The 20,862-nt window shown below is 44.5% G+C and overlaps 1 protein-coding gene across 1 annotated transcript in view; it reads right to left on the bottom strand.

Annotated features, from left to right (window-relative positions):
• SNX19 (sorting nexin 19) overlaps positions 1-20,862 on the bottom strand; it is a 142,773-nt gene that overhangs the window by 97,607 nt on the left and 24,304 nt on the right. The window contains exons 5-7 of the mRNA XM_069224461.1: positions 6,914-7,044; positions 5,497-5,593; positions 4,035-4,221 (exon numbers count right to left, since the gene is read on the bottom strand). Coding sequence (XP_069080562.1) covers positions 4,035-4,221; positions 5,497-5,593; positions 6,914-7,044 — 415 coding nt within the window. The remainder of the gene's footprint in view (positions 1-4,034; positions 4,222-5,496; positions 5,594-6,913; positions 7,045-20,862) is intronic.

The following is a 20,862-nucleotide window of genomic DNA, read 5'->3' as shown; positions in this document are numbered from 1 at the left end:
TCTAAACCCGCGTGGATTTTCGACTCAAGTACCGATGGGTGTGGATAAACAACGCAAGGCCTGCCCGGACCCAAGAGCGCTGACCGGACAGACGCATCCCTCTCCTGCAGAGAGAAGAAACGACATGCCCAACCCGGGAAAGGAGAAACGACGCAAGGTCACGTTCGTGAGTGGAATCATCGCATTGCAAGCCCTTTTTGACGCACTCTCGCCCATGCAGGGTTATTTTTGATGCACCCAAGGTACATTTTCATGCTAACAGTGTCAGTGTGTGTGTTTAAAACTACTTAAAGACTCTTTTTGAGTTTTAATTGATAACTTGATTTGTGTATTGTGGATTTTTGCCTTTTTGGTCTTGTTTTGTTTAGATAAATATTTCCTATTTTTCTAAACCTGTGTTGTGTCATTTTGTAGTGTTTTCATTAAGTTCCTGTGTGTTCTTGTACAAATACTTTACACCTAGCACTCTGAAGTTAAGCCTACTGCTCTGCCAAGCTACCAAGGGGGTAAAACAGGGGTTAGCTGAGGGTGATTCTCTTTTACCCTGACTAGAGTGAGGTTCCTTGCTTGAACAGGGGGTAACCTGACTGTCAACTAAAGACCCCATTTCTAACAGTACCTATGTGACCCCTGGCCGCCTAAATAGAATAACTCTAAACAAGGGCACGCTTTGTGTGAGATGTGGGGAGCTGGGTGCTAGTTTTTTGCATATGGCCTTGTCCTGTGGGGGTTCCAGGGATACAGTGAGGCTGAAGTGCCAAAAATAGCAGAAGCGACTGACATTGAGATACCCTTGACCCCTCTGGCTTGCCTTCTGGGAGTAGTGTCAAGGCCCAGGGGATGACAGATGCATCACAGGATGGCCCAACTGGCTTTGCTGCTGGCCAAGAGAAGAGTGGCCATTTGTTGAAAGAGCACCCGGATTCTTCTAGTATCTTCATGGCAGAGGGATTTCCCTGAATGGGGAGTAGCAGAAGAGGTGCATATGCGTATTGCCCGCAAGGACATGGAGGCCTTGTGGACAATCACGTTGTGGGGGTCTCTTTTTCATGAATTTACAGAGGGGGATGAACATGATTCAACTGAAGGCTCTAGTGAAGGGGAGTAATGTAGGGCCCTACTGTATTTGAGCATTGTGATTCTAATTGCTGACTGTGTTATTATGTGGTCCCCTTCCATGTAAGCCAGTGGGTTGACTAGGCTTTGGAGTGCCTTGAACTGCAGGGGGCCCAGCAGGGTCGACAATGGGACCCTGAATGTATGTACTGCCCTTTTTTTCTTTTCTTTTGCGAGTATGCTGCCATGAACATAACTGTGAAATCATCCCTCCATTGACTCATCGATATGCACTGGTTGTTATACTTCTTATGTTGTTGTACTGTTCCAACCAAAAAAGAAAAGAAAAAAGGGAAAAACGCCAATAAACACATTTATTTAAAAAAAAGTATTGCATCTCATTGGTCTCAGGTGACAACACGCCCCCATGCAGGTCTCTCTGCTCTGGGCAGTGTTGAGTAGATCCCATCGACAGTATAACATGTTAAGATTATGTTTGAGACAGTCAGAGGATAATAAACAGGCTTTACGCCCTGCTTTAGATCAGGCAAATGGTTCAGTCAGTTAAATGCTCATCTCTAACATCTGCAGTGAATCGTAGGCCATTCGTTTGAATCCCTGCTAGGCACACTGGGTGGATAAATTGAGTAATGTGATATTGGTTTCTTACACAAACTGCAAAAAAAAAAAAGTTTTCACATACTATAAAAAAAAATAAGCTGCAGAACAGCAAGTTACTAACTAATTTGCCCACTGGCTGTACTGCAAAAGATCTTGATGAATTAAGGCGCTTTAGATAAAATATAAGCTTAAGCTATGTCAGCTCAGAATGAAGCAAATATTGTACTGCCAAATAACTGTAAATACCCTCACCTTGTAATAACTGTGAGGGTAGTCATCTGTGTACCACTGCAAGGACTAGACAATGACAACTCATTGTAGATGCACCACCATTCAGATTCTCCAAGCAGGTGGTATACAGATGATGATTTGCAGTTGGCGTTCCCCCTGGAAGGACAAAAACGTGGATTTATTTTGGACTCTGTATCAGAGGGTCTACAAGTTAGTTTACATTCCGGGGGCAATAACTCAATCCCCGCGTTCAGTGCAGTGGTACTAACAGGAATATTTTGAACCCCTGTATCTTAAAACCCGAGGAACTCGTACGTAAGCCAGAAGAAACTCCTGCTGAAATAAGGGTTGAACGGAAATGTACTCTGAAAGACACAGAAGGTAGCAGCAAGTTTCTCTCTACTGGTTGTGTCAGTTGTCACTATATTGCCCTATGGTGGCTGCAGAGGATCACAGCTTCAGAAGGACAAACTAAGCATACGTGACTAGAGAAGGAACCCTTAAATCCTGGACAACTAGAGAGATTATCAAAATCTGACACTTCTACAGTTTAACATGTATTTTGTTTAAACTTTGGGGTGAAGAACCAGGGAGACTTACGGAGATCTGTCATATGTGACTGTGGCACTTGCATTCGCTAAGTTTTTTTTCTAGAGGACAACAGGAAAGGCACTTTTAGAAGCGATTTAGGTGCTGTGTTGGCATTTAACACTATACAAATCTGTCACTTGATTTGAAAAGTAGACGCTGCATTAAACCCGACAGAAGGAAAGGTGGGTTCAGCGCTAATCTGTGCGAGAACTGTACATTTCACTTTGAATCCTGTTGGGTTGTTCGGAGGTGGACAAAACTGAGTTAATAAATGAAAACCAATGAAGCTGTGATTAAGCATGCATTGTACTCTGTGCCAATGTTATAATAAATACCCCCACTGCACAGCAATATTCTTGCATGTCCAGTCAGAAGGAGTCAAACATGCTTAGGTGTTTGGAAGTGGTTTCAATTTTTAAGCCCTTTTGAATCGTGATGTTTTTTTTTGTGCGAGAAAAAAAAAAAAAAAAAAAACACTGGTTGCCGGATTGTGACCACCTGCTAATTTTTGGTATCAAAATTAATAACTAATTGGGACATTGGTTCAGATAACACAGATGTTTAACTCTGAATCTGTGTGGTAGACTAGAGTGTCACAATCTTTAGAGGATACTAACAACTAAAAGCACACAAAACATTGATAGGCAAAACCTTTTTGCAGATTCTGGATATAGTACCGAAATGCTTTAAAACATTTACCCACATACTAAGATCTAACTAAAGTCTGTCCTGGAGCACTGCCTATCCTCCACTGTTGGGGAGGCCATCACCAGACTTCTGTTGGCTCAAGTGTGCATTTTCCTTGCTCGCGCTGACCTTCAGATGACTCCACTTTAGCCCTGGTCTTACTTGTGTGTGACTGGACAACCTATTCTTTGCTCCAATTCAGTGAGAGAGCTCACGAGGAGTCAGTGGTTGAAGTTAAGGCCACCCCCATTTCTTCTCTTGCACTAAACGGTGCAACACCACCGGAGATGAAAAGGGCATGACTTATCTGTCACAGGCGCACACAGCAATTCATAGTTGGAGCTGCTACACAATTCTGGTCGGGACTATGTAAATGCTCTGTACGCCTGCTTTGCTATCAGACTCACAGAAAATGAATTATTGACTTACAGCCAAAAGAGAAAGGTGCTCTGCAGAGTAAGCAGCCAAAATTCAGAATGTCCTGCCCGTCTAACTAATCATACACCCTTTCATGATATCTAATATGTCTTCTGTAACAGCGTTGTGCAATTTCCTCCCTTTATAGATTAAGCTAATCAAATACCATTTACTCTTTAAAAAGCAGATATAAACGTGGCTGTTAGTTTCTACATCTTTTTTGTGTGGTCGGTCTACTTTGTTTCCTTTGTCTTTAGTTCCTTGGTGCCAGGACACCTCTTGGAATTAGTACATTTAAAAAATACAACATTTCATTGAATGATCATGGGCTGCACATCGAGAATTCAAGGGACAACAGGAGCTCTAGAAATGAGATTAGTCAGGTAGGAATCCTCTGTCCCTTGTAATCCCTGTGGGCAGGCAGTGCTCACCGGCGTCAGGCATGTATTGCAGAGGATCGTCTAGTCTTGCACTGCTCACATCTGTGCCCTCCTCATAAGGCATAGTATTGTTCTTGTCCACTTCTCCTACAGATACGTTCAGGGAGCTGGTTTCCATGAGCTTCTCCTGTTTCTGCAGGAACAATTCCATCCCAGTCAAGGAAAGGGCATCCTGCACCTGTAAAAGAAACAGTCTACATTTAAGGAGGTCTAATCCTCAACTACGGCAAGATGGAGAGAGATCTGACCCAACAGAGAGAGACCACAATGGCTCCTGGAGGTGGCTGAATAGCAGCAGACATGGCTTCCAGCACTGAAGTCCCAGAGAACGTACCTTCCTTCATAAGGCTTCCGGGAGAGTTAGGCTATCACAGGTTATACAGGATAGGTAGCCTCAATCACAAGGCTTCCATGAAACACAGCCTTTATGACGGAGCTTCCACTAAAAGTAGTATCCATCACTCGGTTTCCAGCAGTGGTAGCTTCATATTTACAGAACCCCTGTGCACAGAGAGGAAGACCTCCTGCGAGTTAATTTGCACAGCTGTATGAAGAGTGACAGCCTAAAATACAGAATCCCTGCACACAGTTTTACTGAGACGAAGACCTCCTGGGAGCTCAAGTGCACAGCTGTAGACAGAGTGATAGCCAATCTAATGTACTGGACACACTGTCACTGGCCATAAAGAGAAAGGCCTTGAAAGAATTCATAACCAAAAAAGTGTGTGTGTGTGTGTTGGGGGGGGGGGGTGACATTTTCAGTGTATATCATATTGACCACATATTACAGAGATCTACTCTTGAGTCTATAAAAAAGCAGAGTGTAATCACAAACCTTAAACAACAGAAGATACAAAATGATGCAGAAAGGATTAGCCTCAGAGGTTACTTTGTCAAAGCAGCTTTGAACAGTGAAACTGAGTGTTGTGCAGGCTCTCTTGCTCAGATGATCTAGGCACAGTAGTATAAAATGAGTCAAAACAGTCATAGACTCAAAGTTCCTAGCCACATATAAATATAGAGTGAAGGATTACTGTGCAGCTCTTGTACACTTGAGTAAGGAGAGGGATTGTGGTAGTCTGTATTACAGAGTTCCAATGCTAAATCAAATGCAGAGAAATAAAAAAACAAATGTGTGGACAGAGTGGCCATTACCCAACTCCTCTTCACTATTTCACCAACTCTCAAGCTTTAATCTGGTGAATCGTCCATATCCTCGCTTCTTAAAATAGACTGAAAACCACCATGCCTTGGCTGGCCTCAAGGCAAGAGGCAGCACGGCATACACTGAAGGAACACATACAGTTACCACTTTGGAAGCCAGTAGTGCACAAATTGAATAAAACAACTAGTCTTAAGACACAACTAAGGTTTCTGGCAATCTTTAAAAATGTCTTGCTACCATCAACGAACAATGAAATTGGGCAGCGGTGACAGGGCACCTCACACTTACCGAGCTTCCTTCACGGATGCTGTAAATAACTTTTTCCTGTGCTTCTGCAGCGCTCAGAACTGGGGCAATTTTGCTGGATGGGAAACGAAGCCTGGATCTGTAAAAGAGAAATGGGTTATACCATGTTTTTGTCTGTTGAACCAAATGATCTGGTATCACCTTAGAGAATAAGACCCTTCGTGCTCTCATAAAAGGAATTCTAAGCCTCGAAAGGGACATTTAGTAAGAGATGATCGTATTATGGACATGTTACGTTGTAATGAGTGTTTTCAGGGAGCAGTACAAGTGTTTCAATTGGCTACCATGGAGTATATGATGGGTAGGACCAATCGATGTAGATATTAGTCAGAAATTACAAGTCAGTCAGATGAGTCCAAGTGAAAGCAGAAACTTTAACATCTATTATGAAAATGATATAATGAAATTCAAATCAGCAAAATGTAGACCCTAAAATACAAATGACAAAAGATTTGATCTTACATACATTTCTCCGCCTGAAACAGTTAAACTGTATATCATTTCTAAATCCAATCAAAATCACTCCCACCATATTTTAGTAATAGCTCAATTTAACATTCTGATACTAGATTTATTATTTGTAGGGACACACGTTTAATAGACAGGAATTATTTCACATAAGCATTTATGCACATTTATGACTGTGATATATTATTTTGGGTCTATGGTTTCTATAAAATCTATGTTTTCACATTACCACCAAGCTACCTCTCAAACGCTTAACTGAATGAGTGGCATTTGAGTGATTTTGGTAATGCCAAATAATAAATCACTGAACGGTGTGGACTGATTACCAATAAGAGACACCCCCCTTTCCAGGGTCGTGGTAAACCTTCAGGAGTAACGGACGGATGAACTAAGCAATGATCTGATTACTCTTCCTGAGGAAGGTGGCTTTTGTAACCTAATCCATCTTCTAACTACTTTATAAACATGTCCGCACATGTTTTAGATTATTATTCTCATAAGTCTGATACTAACTTGTGTAACTAGATCAGATTTAAACACCGATTTAAATACACTAACTGTAGGCCACAGTGCTCACACCTCATACTTATTTAGATTATACATTTGGAATAATTGGAACAAACAACTCTTTTCTTCTAGTCGCCATCTCCAACTTGTTCAAACAGCATGTTTGAATCTCCCAAAGTTGCTGATCTTCACATAAACAGCCGAATCCCATTATAGAGTAAAACCTGGTACCATTTGGTGCCCTTCACAGTTCCAACAGTGTGGACAGAAGGAGCAGAAGCATGAATTGCAGGACTAGCGTGTTATGTCTGATGCAGTAACCATCTATGGTTGAACTGAGAAACATAACGTGTGGAACTAACTTTGTACTGGGAAGCTGGGGTGAACAGCTGGGACGCATCCCTGAGGAAGCTTAGTTTCTTACTTGCATGTCTTCTTGCCATCAACCTGAGGTTTTCCATCAGTCTCTGCCTCGCTCAGCTCCTCAGTGGGACTCTGTGGCTCCGAGCGTGGGAATGCCGTTTTCAGGGTGTCCACAATGGCATTCACCATCATCTGCAGATATCGTGACAGGTGGGGATCATTTTGCACACAGTAAGGCACGATGAACACTTCTATCAGACTGACAGTAAGATTAAACACAACGTTTTATGATTGTTGTTTGAGATTAGTGGTTGTGGCTGATACTTGAACCACTTTTTATTTTTCTATTTGATGGTCTGTCAATTGTTTTTCATTTTAGATACTAAAACATGTCTGAGCTTCATCTAGTCCTCACCAAAGCCCAACAATAGAAAAGTCTAACTTCATATGACAAATACTGCAAGTATATTTCACTTTACTATTATTTTATTAAACAAAAAAAAACAGTGAAAATGCAGTAGTGTTGCTGTGTTAAAAAGTGCACAGTGATTCTATAAAGTGTGAAACCGCTAATGTTAGCAACAGCTTAATGTAAACATTTACAATAGGTTTATCAGCCTCCGACATCAGATGGGACGAATTCTGTCAGGACCAGAGGATTCAGATTATGCATTCTTTCCTTAACTTTATTGCTGAACAGCCCAACAATTCTCATAATTTGAACAACGTACCCAACAATGAAGGACAACATGCCCCATGATTCCTTGGAATCATAAAGAAACAAGGTCCAGCAATCAGGACTTTGATATTCCAAATAAGTAAATCCACAATAAAAAGCACTTCCTCTTTTTTCGCTGCTCAGCAGCCAGATAAGTGATTTTCAATGTAGATTGTTTTGGAATTTGGGTGAGAATGATGGTTTAAATGTGACTCGTGTTGTGTGGAATAAGGTTATGCACAAGGTCCCCACCGATCCTCACTTAGATGTCTTTGAAAGACCATGGATAGCATTCCTAAAGGCTATCCGGTCCCTAGGAGGACTTAATAGAGAGTGCAGGTTCTGGGAATGTCCCTAGAGAGGATTAAGTATTCTCTCAACTGGCAGACCTCGATTATGGGGCCGAGTCAGGCATCCTGACCAGAACAACTCAAGCAAGGAGCTGGGTTGGAGTAGACCTATGAGGCCAAAAGGAGGCCTCAAATGTTCCAGGACAGATGAGCTATTGGATCTTCAAGTAATTAAATAACCTAATGGCATGTCACAGCAGAGGAACTTTAACATCCAGAGTCAGCGGAATGGGTCTCGGCGCAAAAGTGCCCAATTTATTGACACTAGAATGAGGAAGCTTTTAAACAACAAAGTGAGGGGCTATTGTAAAGATGAATGCCCTAGTTCCTCACTGGCTGGTAAAGTGGTACTGACTCCATAGACAAATGGGAAAATAGTTATATTTGATACCAAATGTATTAAGGACCCCGAAAAGGGAATTGATAGTTCCTGGAAGACATGCCTGGATAAGCTCCTGGACATAGTGAGGCCTCTGACAAAGATTCTAGATATGGCCAAAAAAGCCAGAAGAACTAGCAACCTCATTTCGCCAGGTATATTGCAGGCTATGAGCAAAGAGGAATATGCCTCCTAGGGAATTCGAACTGCAACTTATTTGCAGAGAGATGATGCTATCTCTTGATTAAGTTAGATCCCAAATTGGGAGAGTTAGCTGACAGAAGCAGATGGCACTGTGTTTGGAGATCCTCTTCTAAAATAACTCAGCAAATTTGTAACAACCTTCTCATACCTGGATATTGGACACCAATCTGTGGCCTTGATCTGCCTTCAAAATGAAAAATGCATACCTTACATTCCATGTTCAGCACTGATTCGGATAACAATTACAATGCGGGTGATGAGATTGGCCAACCTTATCAAGAGGAGAATTGATATGATGACCTGCAGGAGGCATCTAGCCTTGACACTCCCCTGAGTCTAGCCTCCTCTCACCCCCCGGCATTGCCACAGAGGTGAGTGCTTCCTACTCAATGATACTGCTTAGGGCAACCAAAGTCCTTGACTTCCAGCTCCCCATCTCAGAGGACAAGAGCAAAGTGCTTACAGAGAGTCTTCAGTCGGGCCAGGCAACTCCCATTTAAGAGCCATTTACAGACACTATGGGCCTGATTCTAACTTTGGAGGACGGTGTTAAACCGTCCCAAAAGTGGCGGATATACCACCTACCGTATTACGAGTTCCATAGGATATAATGGACTCGTAATACGGTAGGTGGTATATCCGCCACTTTTGGGACGGTTTAACACCGTCCTCCAAAGTTAGAATCAGGCCCTATGTTGGGGGCAAGGGCCAAACCTTGCTCTGACCCACCTTCAATTACCCACCAAATTGCTTGATGCAAGCGCAGTGCCTCGAACAATGCAGCATTTTTTATCTCAGCATCTCTCAGCAGAAAGCTTGGTGGCAAGTCTGCTAGCAAGATTAATCCCTACACATTCCTGATTAATAGGGAGCCAAGGAATTTTCCTGGTGGTGAACCACCAGGCAGGATAATTGAATGCCACGGCAGACACATTCAGCTGTTGGTATCTAGCAGATCACGAGTGACTGATACACCCAGAGGTGATGTGATGTTTCTTCCGCAAATGGGGAGAACTTTTGCTTGATCTCTTCACCCTTGCCAAGTATGCGCAATGTCAGCACTTCTGTGCGTTGGAGTTTCCAAGTCGCTTCTTGCTTGGAGACGGGTTCTACCCTGAGAGGAACTCAGGGCTTCTGTAAGCCTTTCTGCTGATACCTCTCCTGCCCTGAGATTTGAAGAAGATCAGGACCAACCTTGCCAGAGTCACGCTAGTTGCCCCAGACTCGGCACAGAGGGTATGGTTTTCTGAACTCCTGGCATGAGCATCTGCCCTTCCACCAGGCTGCTCCTAGAAGAAGATCTGCTGTTGCTGCAGAAAGGCAGGGTTCTGCACCCGGGCCTTTGCAATCTCACAATCATGCTTGGAGATTAAGCAGCGGCAGCAGAACACCATCAACCTTATTCCAAAGGTGGCTGATGTCATCTTGATAGACAGGTTCCATAAACAAAAACACCTGTTGTTGGGACAAAGTTGTGGTTTGGTATGGTACTCAGCATATACATGTCCTTCAGGCAAAATTATCTGAAACTTTGTGGCTTGTTTTGCCCCATGCCCGGAAAGACCTTGCTCTTGGGCAAGTTAAAGCATATCTTTCAGCTTTTTTGCAGTAGCCAGATCAGCCCTTTTTGTTTAGGCCTCCAGATGTTATGTATTTTTGACAGATTTACACGTGTTTCCTTCCTCTCCCTTTGTCATGCCACAGTGGGACCTTAACTTAATTCTCACATTTCTGAGAAGCACTCCATTCGAGCCATTTCACAGCTGTTCCTCGTGGCTCCTCACCCTCAAAACAGTCTTACTTGTCAACATAGCATCACTGCAGGATGTGAGTGAGCTTCAAGCTCTTTGTATCAACCTGCTGTACACCACCTTCTCCCCAGACAAACTGGTTTTGCAGACATGGGTATCCTTCTTGCCTAACGTTTTGACACTGTTCCACAACAGTCAGAACATCACCTAAATGGTGCCATATGATCAGCCTCACCCTTCTGAGAAGGAGAAGAGACTCAATCGGTTGGACCACAAAAGAGCACTGAGTTTTTGCATAGATCATATCAAAGATAAAGATGTGGATGATCAGGGTTTTTTGGGGTTCTCTGGAGCGAAGAAAAGCAAAGTTGTGCAGAACAGAGCCATCGCCGCTGAATCATGCTCTGCATTAAGGTATGCTATAAAGTGGCTAAAAAGCAGCCTCCGGAAGGACTGTGTGCTTATTCAACCTGGGCCAGAGCTACCACCACTGCATTAACATGGCCAGTCCTTGTCTTAGACATGTGCCAGCAAGCTACGTGGGTGTCCTTCTATACACTAAAGAAGCACTATTGTCTGGATAGTCAGGTTCGCTAAGAGGAGCATTTTGCTCACTCTGGCCTGCCTGACTTTCTGGTTTAAGTCCATCCACAGACCCAACTCCAAACATGTACTGCTTTGTTATTTATTAAAAAGGTGAGGAATCTGCAGATGGAAGTTTCTATCAGAAGAACAGGTTACTTACCTTTGGTATCACTCTTTCGGGCAGAGCCTCTAGCCGCACATTACTCATCATTCCTCCCATCCTTGAGGTTCTGTGGTTGGCCTGTACCCATAATTCAAGGTCTAGAATCTGCACACAGGTCACACCAATTTTCTATTGGGTCTCTGTTTCGGGGGTGGGGGAAGCAGACTGTCATGGAAGCAACTGACGTTGGTGGGCGGGAGTGGCACCTATATAGGCTCAATATGTAATTTCCAGATGAAAACCGCATCAGTGTGGAGCTGCACAGCACCACACCGCTACTGGCCCATAGAGGTACTGCTTGAAACAGTCCAGATCCAGTCAGACAGGTGGGAATATTTCGAAGGATAGTAACTTGTACCTTTAACACTGAATGTTTTTGCTGGCTGTAGAACATGTTGGACTTTACCCCTGTGAACCAGCGGTAAAGTGCCTGTGCTCTCCATCTAAACATAATGAAATTGCATACCCCAGAATGGCATATTCAACTTCCCTCTAAGTCCCTAGTACATGGTACAAAGTGTATCCACGGTTGGTAAGTTAGATGTCACTAGTGGACTGCAGCACCCATTGTGCCATCCACTACAGTGGCAGCGTAAACATAACTGCAGGCCTACCATTTGTAACTAAGCTGTTGCAGTTTTAAACTGCAAATTTGACCAGTTAAAATATACCCTTTTGACAGGTCAAACCTTTCTTTTAAATATTTATGTCACCCCTATCTTGGCCCTATTACTCATAAAGCAGGGTGCATGGTATTTTAACGTAGGACAAGTAGGAATGTAAGGTTAAATATGTATTTACAGTCAAAAGTCTAAATGTTTTTTTTCACTGTAGCAAGGCTGGCTGTTCCACACAATAACTTAACTGTATTCTCTTCAACACAAGATCCATGAACAAAAAACGATTTACCGTCTATGATCAACTCTCAGAAACAACACCAGACTTCAGTTTACAGATACATAGCTCAGCGAAGATTCAGCACCAGAATACCATGAAGCCATCCCACCCAATTTTCTCATCATAACTAAAAATTGGATTGGCAAAATTGGAGACTGTCATCGATACCAAAACACTACAAATAACAAAAATTAATAACCTCACCATGGATGGCTGTGAATCGTTGGTGAAAATATATTACCTCACTTCCAACTATAACTTATTCCCTCCTCGTAAAATATAAATTACCACACAGCAATGCCAACTTTAAAGATGTTTTAATAGATACAGTGACCAACACCAATCTGGACCACCCAAACCTATATAGTACATTCTAGGAGACCTCGACACATGGTTCGACAAGAAAATCAAACACAGCCACAGCTATCACAACCAACCTTGAAGAATTCAATCTCCAACAAATCGTTTCTGGCCTGACTCACTGTGCAGGACAAATTTTAGATTTGATATTTGCACCCTTAGGATAAGCCACAGTTACAAAAACACTCCCAAATAACACACAACATCATCACTTTCAATGTCAAACCTGTCAAAGACAACACTTCAAAGACACCAAAAAACTTCAACAACAAATGCTTGTACAGACAATGGAAAAACTAGACATCCATCAACTAAATCCTGACCTCAATAAACATGTGACCAAAAGAGACGTACACCTGCTACAACTGGATCTCCAGCACAGCAGACCAACATATACCACCAAAACCCACATGCAAGCCTGACAACAAAAAAAAACACATTGGTTAATAACATCAAAAGAATGTGAACACAACTCAACACACTACAACACAAACCATGAGATGAAATAGACAAAAGCACTTAATTACATCATTAAAACAGAGTTGCCAAAACCGTCATCAGAGCCACAATAAGACACTATTACTCAACAAGCATAACTCCACAATATTCTAACCAAATTTCACAATCCAGAGTACCAAAACACAGAAACATCACAATCACAAGACTTCTGTTGCAAAATCTCCACATAATTGATCTAAAAAATTAAAAAGATTGAAAATTGCCTTAAAAAGAACATAGACAACACCACAACAACACATGATCTAATCCCCAGTGAAAGAGACAATAATCATCCATCAACACATACCTATAATACCCTGTCATAAAAGATTTCCTCAATATAATCACTGCAGCCAGGCCATCAGGGGCACCCTCAGACCCTGCCTCAAATGTCCTTAAAGATATCCTTCCCTCAACCTGCGTAGAGGAGGTAGCTAGGTGCCTACTTAACAAGTCCCTGCAACTAGCTTAATTCCCACCTAAGTTAAATACATCCTACATTAGAATTCTCCACAAAAAGAAAAACTTCAACCTATCCAACCCAGCAAACTACAGGCAAATATGAAATGGCCGATTTTTAGAAAACGTTTTTGAGAGCAGTGTTTACTCAACTCTAACTTTACAGAACATACGGCCTTAATGTCAGACCAACAGTCCGGCTTCAACCCAGACAGAGGCACAGTCTCAGGTATCATATACATATGGGTTTTAAAACACACAGTGGACAAGAACTGAGTACGAGCACTGTTGCTTCTGCATTTATCAGATGCATTTGACAATGTGCACCATCACACTCTAGTATGAAGATTTCACAATCTCAGAATCCATGAAAGTGCTGTAAAATTGATTGCTTTTTATCTCAAAGACTAAGTGTAGTCTACTTATCACTTTACATATCTCTTACTTACACACGCCATGGTGTAATATCTCAGGGGTCCATCATATCTCCTCAATTGTTCAACATCTACAGAGCCTTCTTGCCAAATGTGATTAAATCACTCAATCTCACCTATTGCAACTATGCAGATAACACCCACACAATGGTAAAAACGGAAGCCCGAAGACCTTTACAGTTCAAAAGCTGAGGACTGCCTTCATACCAATAACACATGGAAGATGAATTTCGATCTCATGCTCAGTACTGCCAAAACAGAGATTATAACCTGTGTACGTTGGTGTTAGAAAGGGGGTCTCTAGTTGGCAGAGGTATTTACCTTTGTCCAAATAGGGACCACAATCCTAGTCAGGGTAAGTCACACACAATCCAAATTATCGTGTGCCCACCCTCTGGTAGCTTGGAACTGAGCAGTCAGGCTTAACTCAGAAGACAGTGTGTAAAGTATTTGTGCAATAAATCATACAGTAACAGTGAATACACCAAAAAAATACACCACATAGGTTTAGAAAAGTATATTATATTTATCTGGTTAAATTAAGGTCAAAACGATTAAGATTCAATATCCACAAGTTGAGGTATCACTTTTGCAGGATTAAAAAGAGTCTTAAATCTTAGAAATCAACAGTTGTCGCTTGGTTTCACAAAGTACCTGGTTTGCGTAAAAAATAACATGCATGAAGACCGTAGAGGAGGAGGTGCGTGGAAAAATATGGTGTGCATCAGATTTTCCGGCTCGGCACACATAATGGGTCTTTTCTTTCCACCCTGCAAGGGGCTTTGCGTCGATTTCTAGCGCAAAGGCTTGGTTCCTCACTTCGATGCGTGGATCTTTTTGACACCCAGGGGCGATGCATGGAAATCCTTGGCAAGCAGGACAAATTCACATCCGCTGTGTTGATCCGGTATGGCGATGTGTCAAATTTTCTGTCGCATGGCAGGCGCTTTGTCGATTCTTCACTCGGAAAGTCGGGCTGTGTCGTTACAGTTCGGCTGTGCGTCGATCCGTAGGGTTGTGTGTCAATTTTCCGGCCGCAAAGTTAGGCGATGCGTCGAATCTTCACTCGGGAAGTCAGTCTGCGTTGTTCCGCTTTGGCTGTGCGGCGACTTTCTCATCACAAGGCAGGCTGTGCGTCGTTTTCGGCAAGCTGTGCGCCGATTTTCAACGCACAAGGAGTTCCTTGAAGAGATGAAGGGGGTGATTCTAACCCCGGCGGTCTTAGACCGCCGGGGCCAGGGTCGGCGGGAGCACCGCCGACAGACCGGCGGTGCCCCGCAGGGCATTCTGACCGCGGCGCTTTGGCCGCGGTCAGTGCAGGAAAACCGGCGGTCTCCCGCCGGTTTTCCGCTGCCCCTTGGAATCCTCCAAGGTGGCGCAGCTTGCTGCGCCGCCGAGGGGATTCCGACCCCCCCTACCGCCATCCAGTTCCCGGCGGTCCGCCCGCCGGGAACCGGATGGCAGTAGGGGGGGTCGCGGGGCCCCTGGGGGCCCCTGCAGTGCCCATGCCACTGGCATGGGCACTGCAGGGGCCCCCGTAAGAGGGCCCCTAAATGTATTTCACTGTCTGCTGCGCAGACAGTGAAATACGCGACGGGTGCAACTGCACCCGTCGCACAGCTTCCACTCCGCCGGCTCGATTCCGAGCCGGCTTCATCGTGGAAGCCTCTTTCCCGCTGGGCTGGCGGGCGGCCTGAAGGCGGCCGCCCGCCAGCCCAGCGGGAATGTCAGAATTACCGCCGCGGTCTTTCGACCGCGGAACAGTAACCTGACGGCGGGACTTTGGCGGGCGGCCTCCGCCGCCCGCCAAGGTCAGGATGAGGGCCGAAGTCTTTTTGGCCCTGAGACTTCAGAAAACAGGAGGCAAGCTCGATCCAAGTACTCGGAGAGCACTTCTCAGCAAAGTCAGAGTACAGCAGGGCAGAAGGGTAACAGCAGGGCAGCAGTCCTTCTCAGCAAAGCACTCCAGATTAGTCTTTTGGGCTGCCAGGTAGTTCCTCTTGACACACTGCAGGTTCGGGTCTAAAAGTGTCTGAGTTGGTGGGTCAAGGACCCAGTTTATATACCCAAAAAAGCCTTTGAAGTGGGGGAGACGTCTGTAGTGAAATATGTATTTTTGACCACTGACTTTGTGTTGCACCACTCTGCATCTGGATTAGCTGCCTAGTGTTCACCAGTTGCAGACTACATTTGTATTCAGTTTAGCTGCCTATTGACTTTATCGTAGCGTTAGACACTGCCATCTTAAATGTGTTAGTATATTTCCACATTGTAAACTGTGCTGATTTCCGTGCGCTTTCTCACAGAGATATTCTGGGGGAGGTAGGCAGTCAGCACGATAAGAATGTACCAGACTAATGTTTATAGTGCAAGCAGGGAACGGCTTGGGCGAGACAATTTGTGAAACTGGCCAGTTCCAACCTGTTTCTTTCAATTCTGACCTAAACTGGCCAGCATTTTTTAATATTTCTTTTTTTACGGGAGGGTTTTTTCCACAAAGCCCTACTCCGGTTCTTTAAGATATAAAAAGATGGCCCTGCTCAGTAGTGGTGGATTCTGCAAACTCAGTCAGGATTAGACATTAAGGGGGTTATTCTAACTTTGGAGGAGGTGTTAATCCGTCCCAAAAGTGACGGAAAAGTGACGGATTTACCACCAGCCGTATTACGAGTCCATTATATCCTATGGAACTCATAATACGGCTGGTGGTATATCCGTCACTTTACTGTCACTTTTGGGACGGATTAACACTCCTCCAAAGTTAGAATAACCCCCTAAATGCCTGACACCTGTCAGTGGAGAAGTGTGGCACAATGGTTAGAGCGGCAGACCCTGAAGCAGAGATCTGGCTCAAGACCAGGGTTCAAGTCCTGCTTCGGCAGATCTTAGGCTCAATTCCCTTGGCTAATCTAATTAATGGGTCCCACTCTGCAACTCTGGGCAATAGCTTGCTTAATCTCCACAACGGCCCCACCAGCGCTTGGATGCCTGGCTTCACCCTGGGGGTGCCCAGGAGTGGGCACCTCACAGGGAAAAGCCAGGAGGGGTTCCATAGCGGTATGAGTACAGCGCCTTGAGACCCTAACGGGTGAGTAGTGCGCTATACAAGTGCAAAGTTTACAGTTTAAGGGTGGAGATCTCTTTCTCGCAGTTGAACGGGGTCATCTTCTTGCCCTACAGTGATGAATTTTTACTTCATTATTTGCTTTGCATAATATAACTACATATATTTGCTGTGTACATTGCAGATAAGAATCATTTTGATATATCTTCCTTTTATTGCTGTGATTATTTTTAAACCTGTGCTTTCAACCTGCTAATCTCCTTTTTAGGGACCTCGTGGTGAAATAATAATAAATGTCTTCTTTGAACTGAGAAGTGCATTCCAGAGATTTTTGTCAGCTCGTCATTAGTGAAAGCAAAACAACTTCAAAGAGTGGTTTTGAAGTGCACAAGGTCCCCTTTCAGAACAGGTCTGTCTCCCAGGGTCCCAATAGAGGGATTGGCAGTCCATTGTGCGACCGCAGGCCACCAGCCTTTGAAATGTAAGTGTCAGACCCTCAAACCTTTCAGCACAGGAAGAACATTCGGTATGCAGATGAATGCAGATGTGTCGGAGTGTCCTGTGTTTGTATGGGTGAAATGCACAAGGGAGCTGTCAACCAGCCCAGCCCAGACGTGGATTAGAGACAGGCTGTGAGGCAGAGATGGATTTTAAGTGCAGAGAAATGCTCACTTTCTAAAAGTGGCACTTCTAAAAATAGCAATATAAAATCTGACCTCACCTATGAGCAGGATTTTCTATTACCATTCTGGCCATACTAAACATGACCTGTTTATCCCTTTCTGATCAGAATCTACCACTCAGCCAGTATGTGAGGGGAGACCTAATTCTAGCCTATGAAAGGAGAGGCCTCACAGGATTGGAAAACAAATTTAGGAGGTTTGCACTACCAGGACATATAAAACACACCTGCATATGTCCTACCTTTTACCTACATAGCACCCTGCCCTATGAGTTACCTAGGGCCTACCTTAGGAGTGACATATGTAGAAAGGGGGGAGTTTAAGGCTTGGCGAGTACTTTTAAATGCTTTACCTACAAATTAATTTCCAGCAATACAAACCTAATAGAACATTGCACTCCAGGCTTGCATCGCTTATCACCATACTACCTTACCATTAGAAATCTGTTGGAGGCATTGCTTTCTCAGCACAAGCCATCAAGTGTGGGACTCACTACCAGCTAGCATTAGAAGCACCAAGGAGCATATACACTTCTGAAAACAATTGAAAACATGGCTGTTTCCTAGATAGCTGCATTACCCCAGATCCCTGCAATGAAGCCCAGAAATTAGTAGCAGCCTCAAATGCAATCCCCAGCTTACATCCCACAGATTGGGAACAACCCAACCAGCAAACTGCTTTCGATATGCAGGTAAGCTAAGAAGGGCTTACCTATGGTTAGATATGGCATTATCTACATGCATATGTAACAGCTATGATCCACAATAATACTAAGACCATAATATGCAGTGGTCAGCAGCAAATTGAAATTTATACCTCTTAATTTAACATAAGCAGATCTGCAACAAGGATTCTCCTTCACCAGCACTGTACAGCCAAATGAAACACACATCACCTAATCTACAGTCATGGACTAACTGAAGAAATCTGTCACATACAGCTGGACAATTCAGAGGTCTTTAATTCAGTCCACCACAGGTTCCAAATATCTCTAGACTCTGACCACTTCTTTACATCTAACAATGACCCTCAGATATGGTAATTTAATAATAATGCTCATCTAAATGGATTTCCCTACTTCTCTCTCCCTCTAACAATGACACATCAGGCCACAACTATACACAAAATCTCAGACTGTACGATCAATTCCTGTAACCAGCTAAGCAGACTATATCATAAGAAATACAACAAGGGGAGGTGCAGACCTGGTCAAAGATACCAGCATATTTAAAAACATAAAATTGCATGTTTGCCTTTTACACTTCAAAATCCATCAAAATGCTACTTGCTGTCTCCCATAACACAATAACCGAACCTTGGTGGTCATCACGCATGACATGAAAACACTTCCCACGTAAGATCTCAACTAATACAACACCCTTCCAACAACACAGCCTACAAGGTGTATCGTGCTACGTGTGCAGGCAAGTGTTACAGCACCCAACATAGGGGTAAGTAAGCACTATAAAAATGCTGCAATACAATTTATTATTATATTGAATAATGCTAATTTCAGTTACAATACAGCAAGAAACATAATAAACAACTCATTTAAGTAGTTATTAACCTGTTCTATGCCTTGGACGAGATGATCTCGTCCAAGGCTACAGTTCCCCTGTGCCTTGGACGAGATCATCTCGTCCTAGGCACAGGGGAACTTGGGGGAGCGATAGCGCGCCCCCGTGCACCCCCCCTCTCCCCCCAGGCGGGGATGGAAGGGGAAGACCTTCCCCTTCCACCCCCGCCCCCCCACGGCAATCCGATGACGTCAGCGCGCGCACAGCCCGCTGACGTCATCTAGTGTTGCCGGGCACGCTGGAAGCCATTTGCTTCCAGCGCGTCTTCGGAGAAGGACGTCTAAGGTGAGTCCTCTCCGTTTTTGGGGGGCGGGGGTGGTGAAAACAGACACGGGGGGAAAGGAAAGGGTTTTTCCTTTCCCCCTATGCCTGTTTTCACAAGATTCCTGCTCCACGATCAGGAATCTCCACTAGCCACCAGGGATTTTCTTTGTTGTTTATTTTGGGGGTGACCCCTTGAGCAAGGGTCACCACCCCCCGGGGCAATTTTTTTTTTTATTTCGCCCCCCCCCCCCCCCCTGGGGGCAGATCCGCCGATTTTTTTGGCGGATCTGCCCCCAGGGGGGAGGCGAAAACCACTAGACACCAGGGATATTGTTATTTATGTGTATTTTGGGGGCAACCCCTTGGGCAAGGGTCGCCCCCCCCCCCCGGGGGCAATTTTTTTTTGTATTTCGCCCCCCCTGAGGGCAGATCCGCCGAAAAATCGGCGGATCGGCCCCGGGGGGGGGGGCGAAAACCACTAGACACCAGGGATATTGTTATTTATGTGTATTTTGGGGGGCGAACCCTTGGGCAAGGGTCATTCCCCCCGGGGCCAATTTTTTTTTGTATTGCGCCCCCCCGGGGTCAGATCTGCAGATTTTTCGGTGGATCTGCCCCCAGGGGGGGGGCGAAAACCACTAGACACTAGGGATTTTATTATTTGTGTGTATTTTGGGGGCGACCCCTTGGGCAAGGGTCGCCCCATACCCCCCCCGGGGGCAATTTTTTTGTGTATTTCGCCCCCCCCCCCCCCCCCCGGGGGCAGATCCGCCGATTTTTTTGGCGGATCTGCCCCCGGGGGGGGGGCGAAAACCACTTTTATTGTCAATTTTGAGGGCAACCCCTTGGGCAAGGGTCGCTCCCCTGGGGAGCTATTTTTTTTTTCTGTTTCGTCCACCCGATAGCAGACCAGCCATTTTTTGGACGATCTGGCCCCGGGGGGGTGGAAGCACACTAGGCGCCAGGGATTGTGTTGTGTGTGTGTGTGGTGTGTGTTTGGGGGCACCCCTTGGGCAACGGTCGCCCCCCTAAGGTGGGGAAAATTCGTATTGGCCATCTCTGCCCCTAATTTTGTAGGCCCATCTGCCCCCAAGGAGGGCAGAAACCACCAATACGGCAGGGATTTTTTTGTTTTGTTTTGTGTTGTGCTGGGGGTGCCCCCTTTGGGAAGGGTCGCTCCCTGAAAGGGGGCACAGAGGTGTTGCCCATTTCTGCCCCCATTGGGGGCAGATTGGCCAATTTTTTTACACCCATCTACCCCCGAGGGGGGCAGGATCCACTTAGGTACTAGGGACAACTTCTAAGTTCTTGGTGGTGGGGTGTTTGTCAACTGGCAAAGTATTTGTATTTGTGATTATAACAATGTATTTCTTCTTTTTCTTCTAGTTCAACGCTTTTGCTTCCTTTGCTGTGGATCTTTGCGGTTTTGGCAGTAGTTGTCCTGTGGTTTGCATAGTTGCATGTTTTAGGTAAGTGAAAGCAATTTACTCCAAAGGAGTATTGTTGACATGCATGAATGACATGTTTGTAGGTGGTGTACTAAATGCAGTATTGTGTGTTTGACATTGTCCTTAGATTTGAGCACAGTGATGTTTGTGTTGTCATATGTCTAATTTGCTTTTTT

Source organism: Pleurodeles waltl, chromosome 3_1 (assembly GCF_031143425.1).
Source record: "Pleurodeles waltl isolate 20211129_DDA chromosome 3_1, aPleWal1.hap1.20221129, whole genome shotgun sequence".
NCBI classification, from domain to species: Eukaryota; Metazoa; Chordata; class Amphibia; order Caudata; family Salamandridae; genus Pleurodeles; species Pleurodeles waltl.
This window is presented reverse-complemented; position numbering and strand designations above follow the sequence as displayed.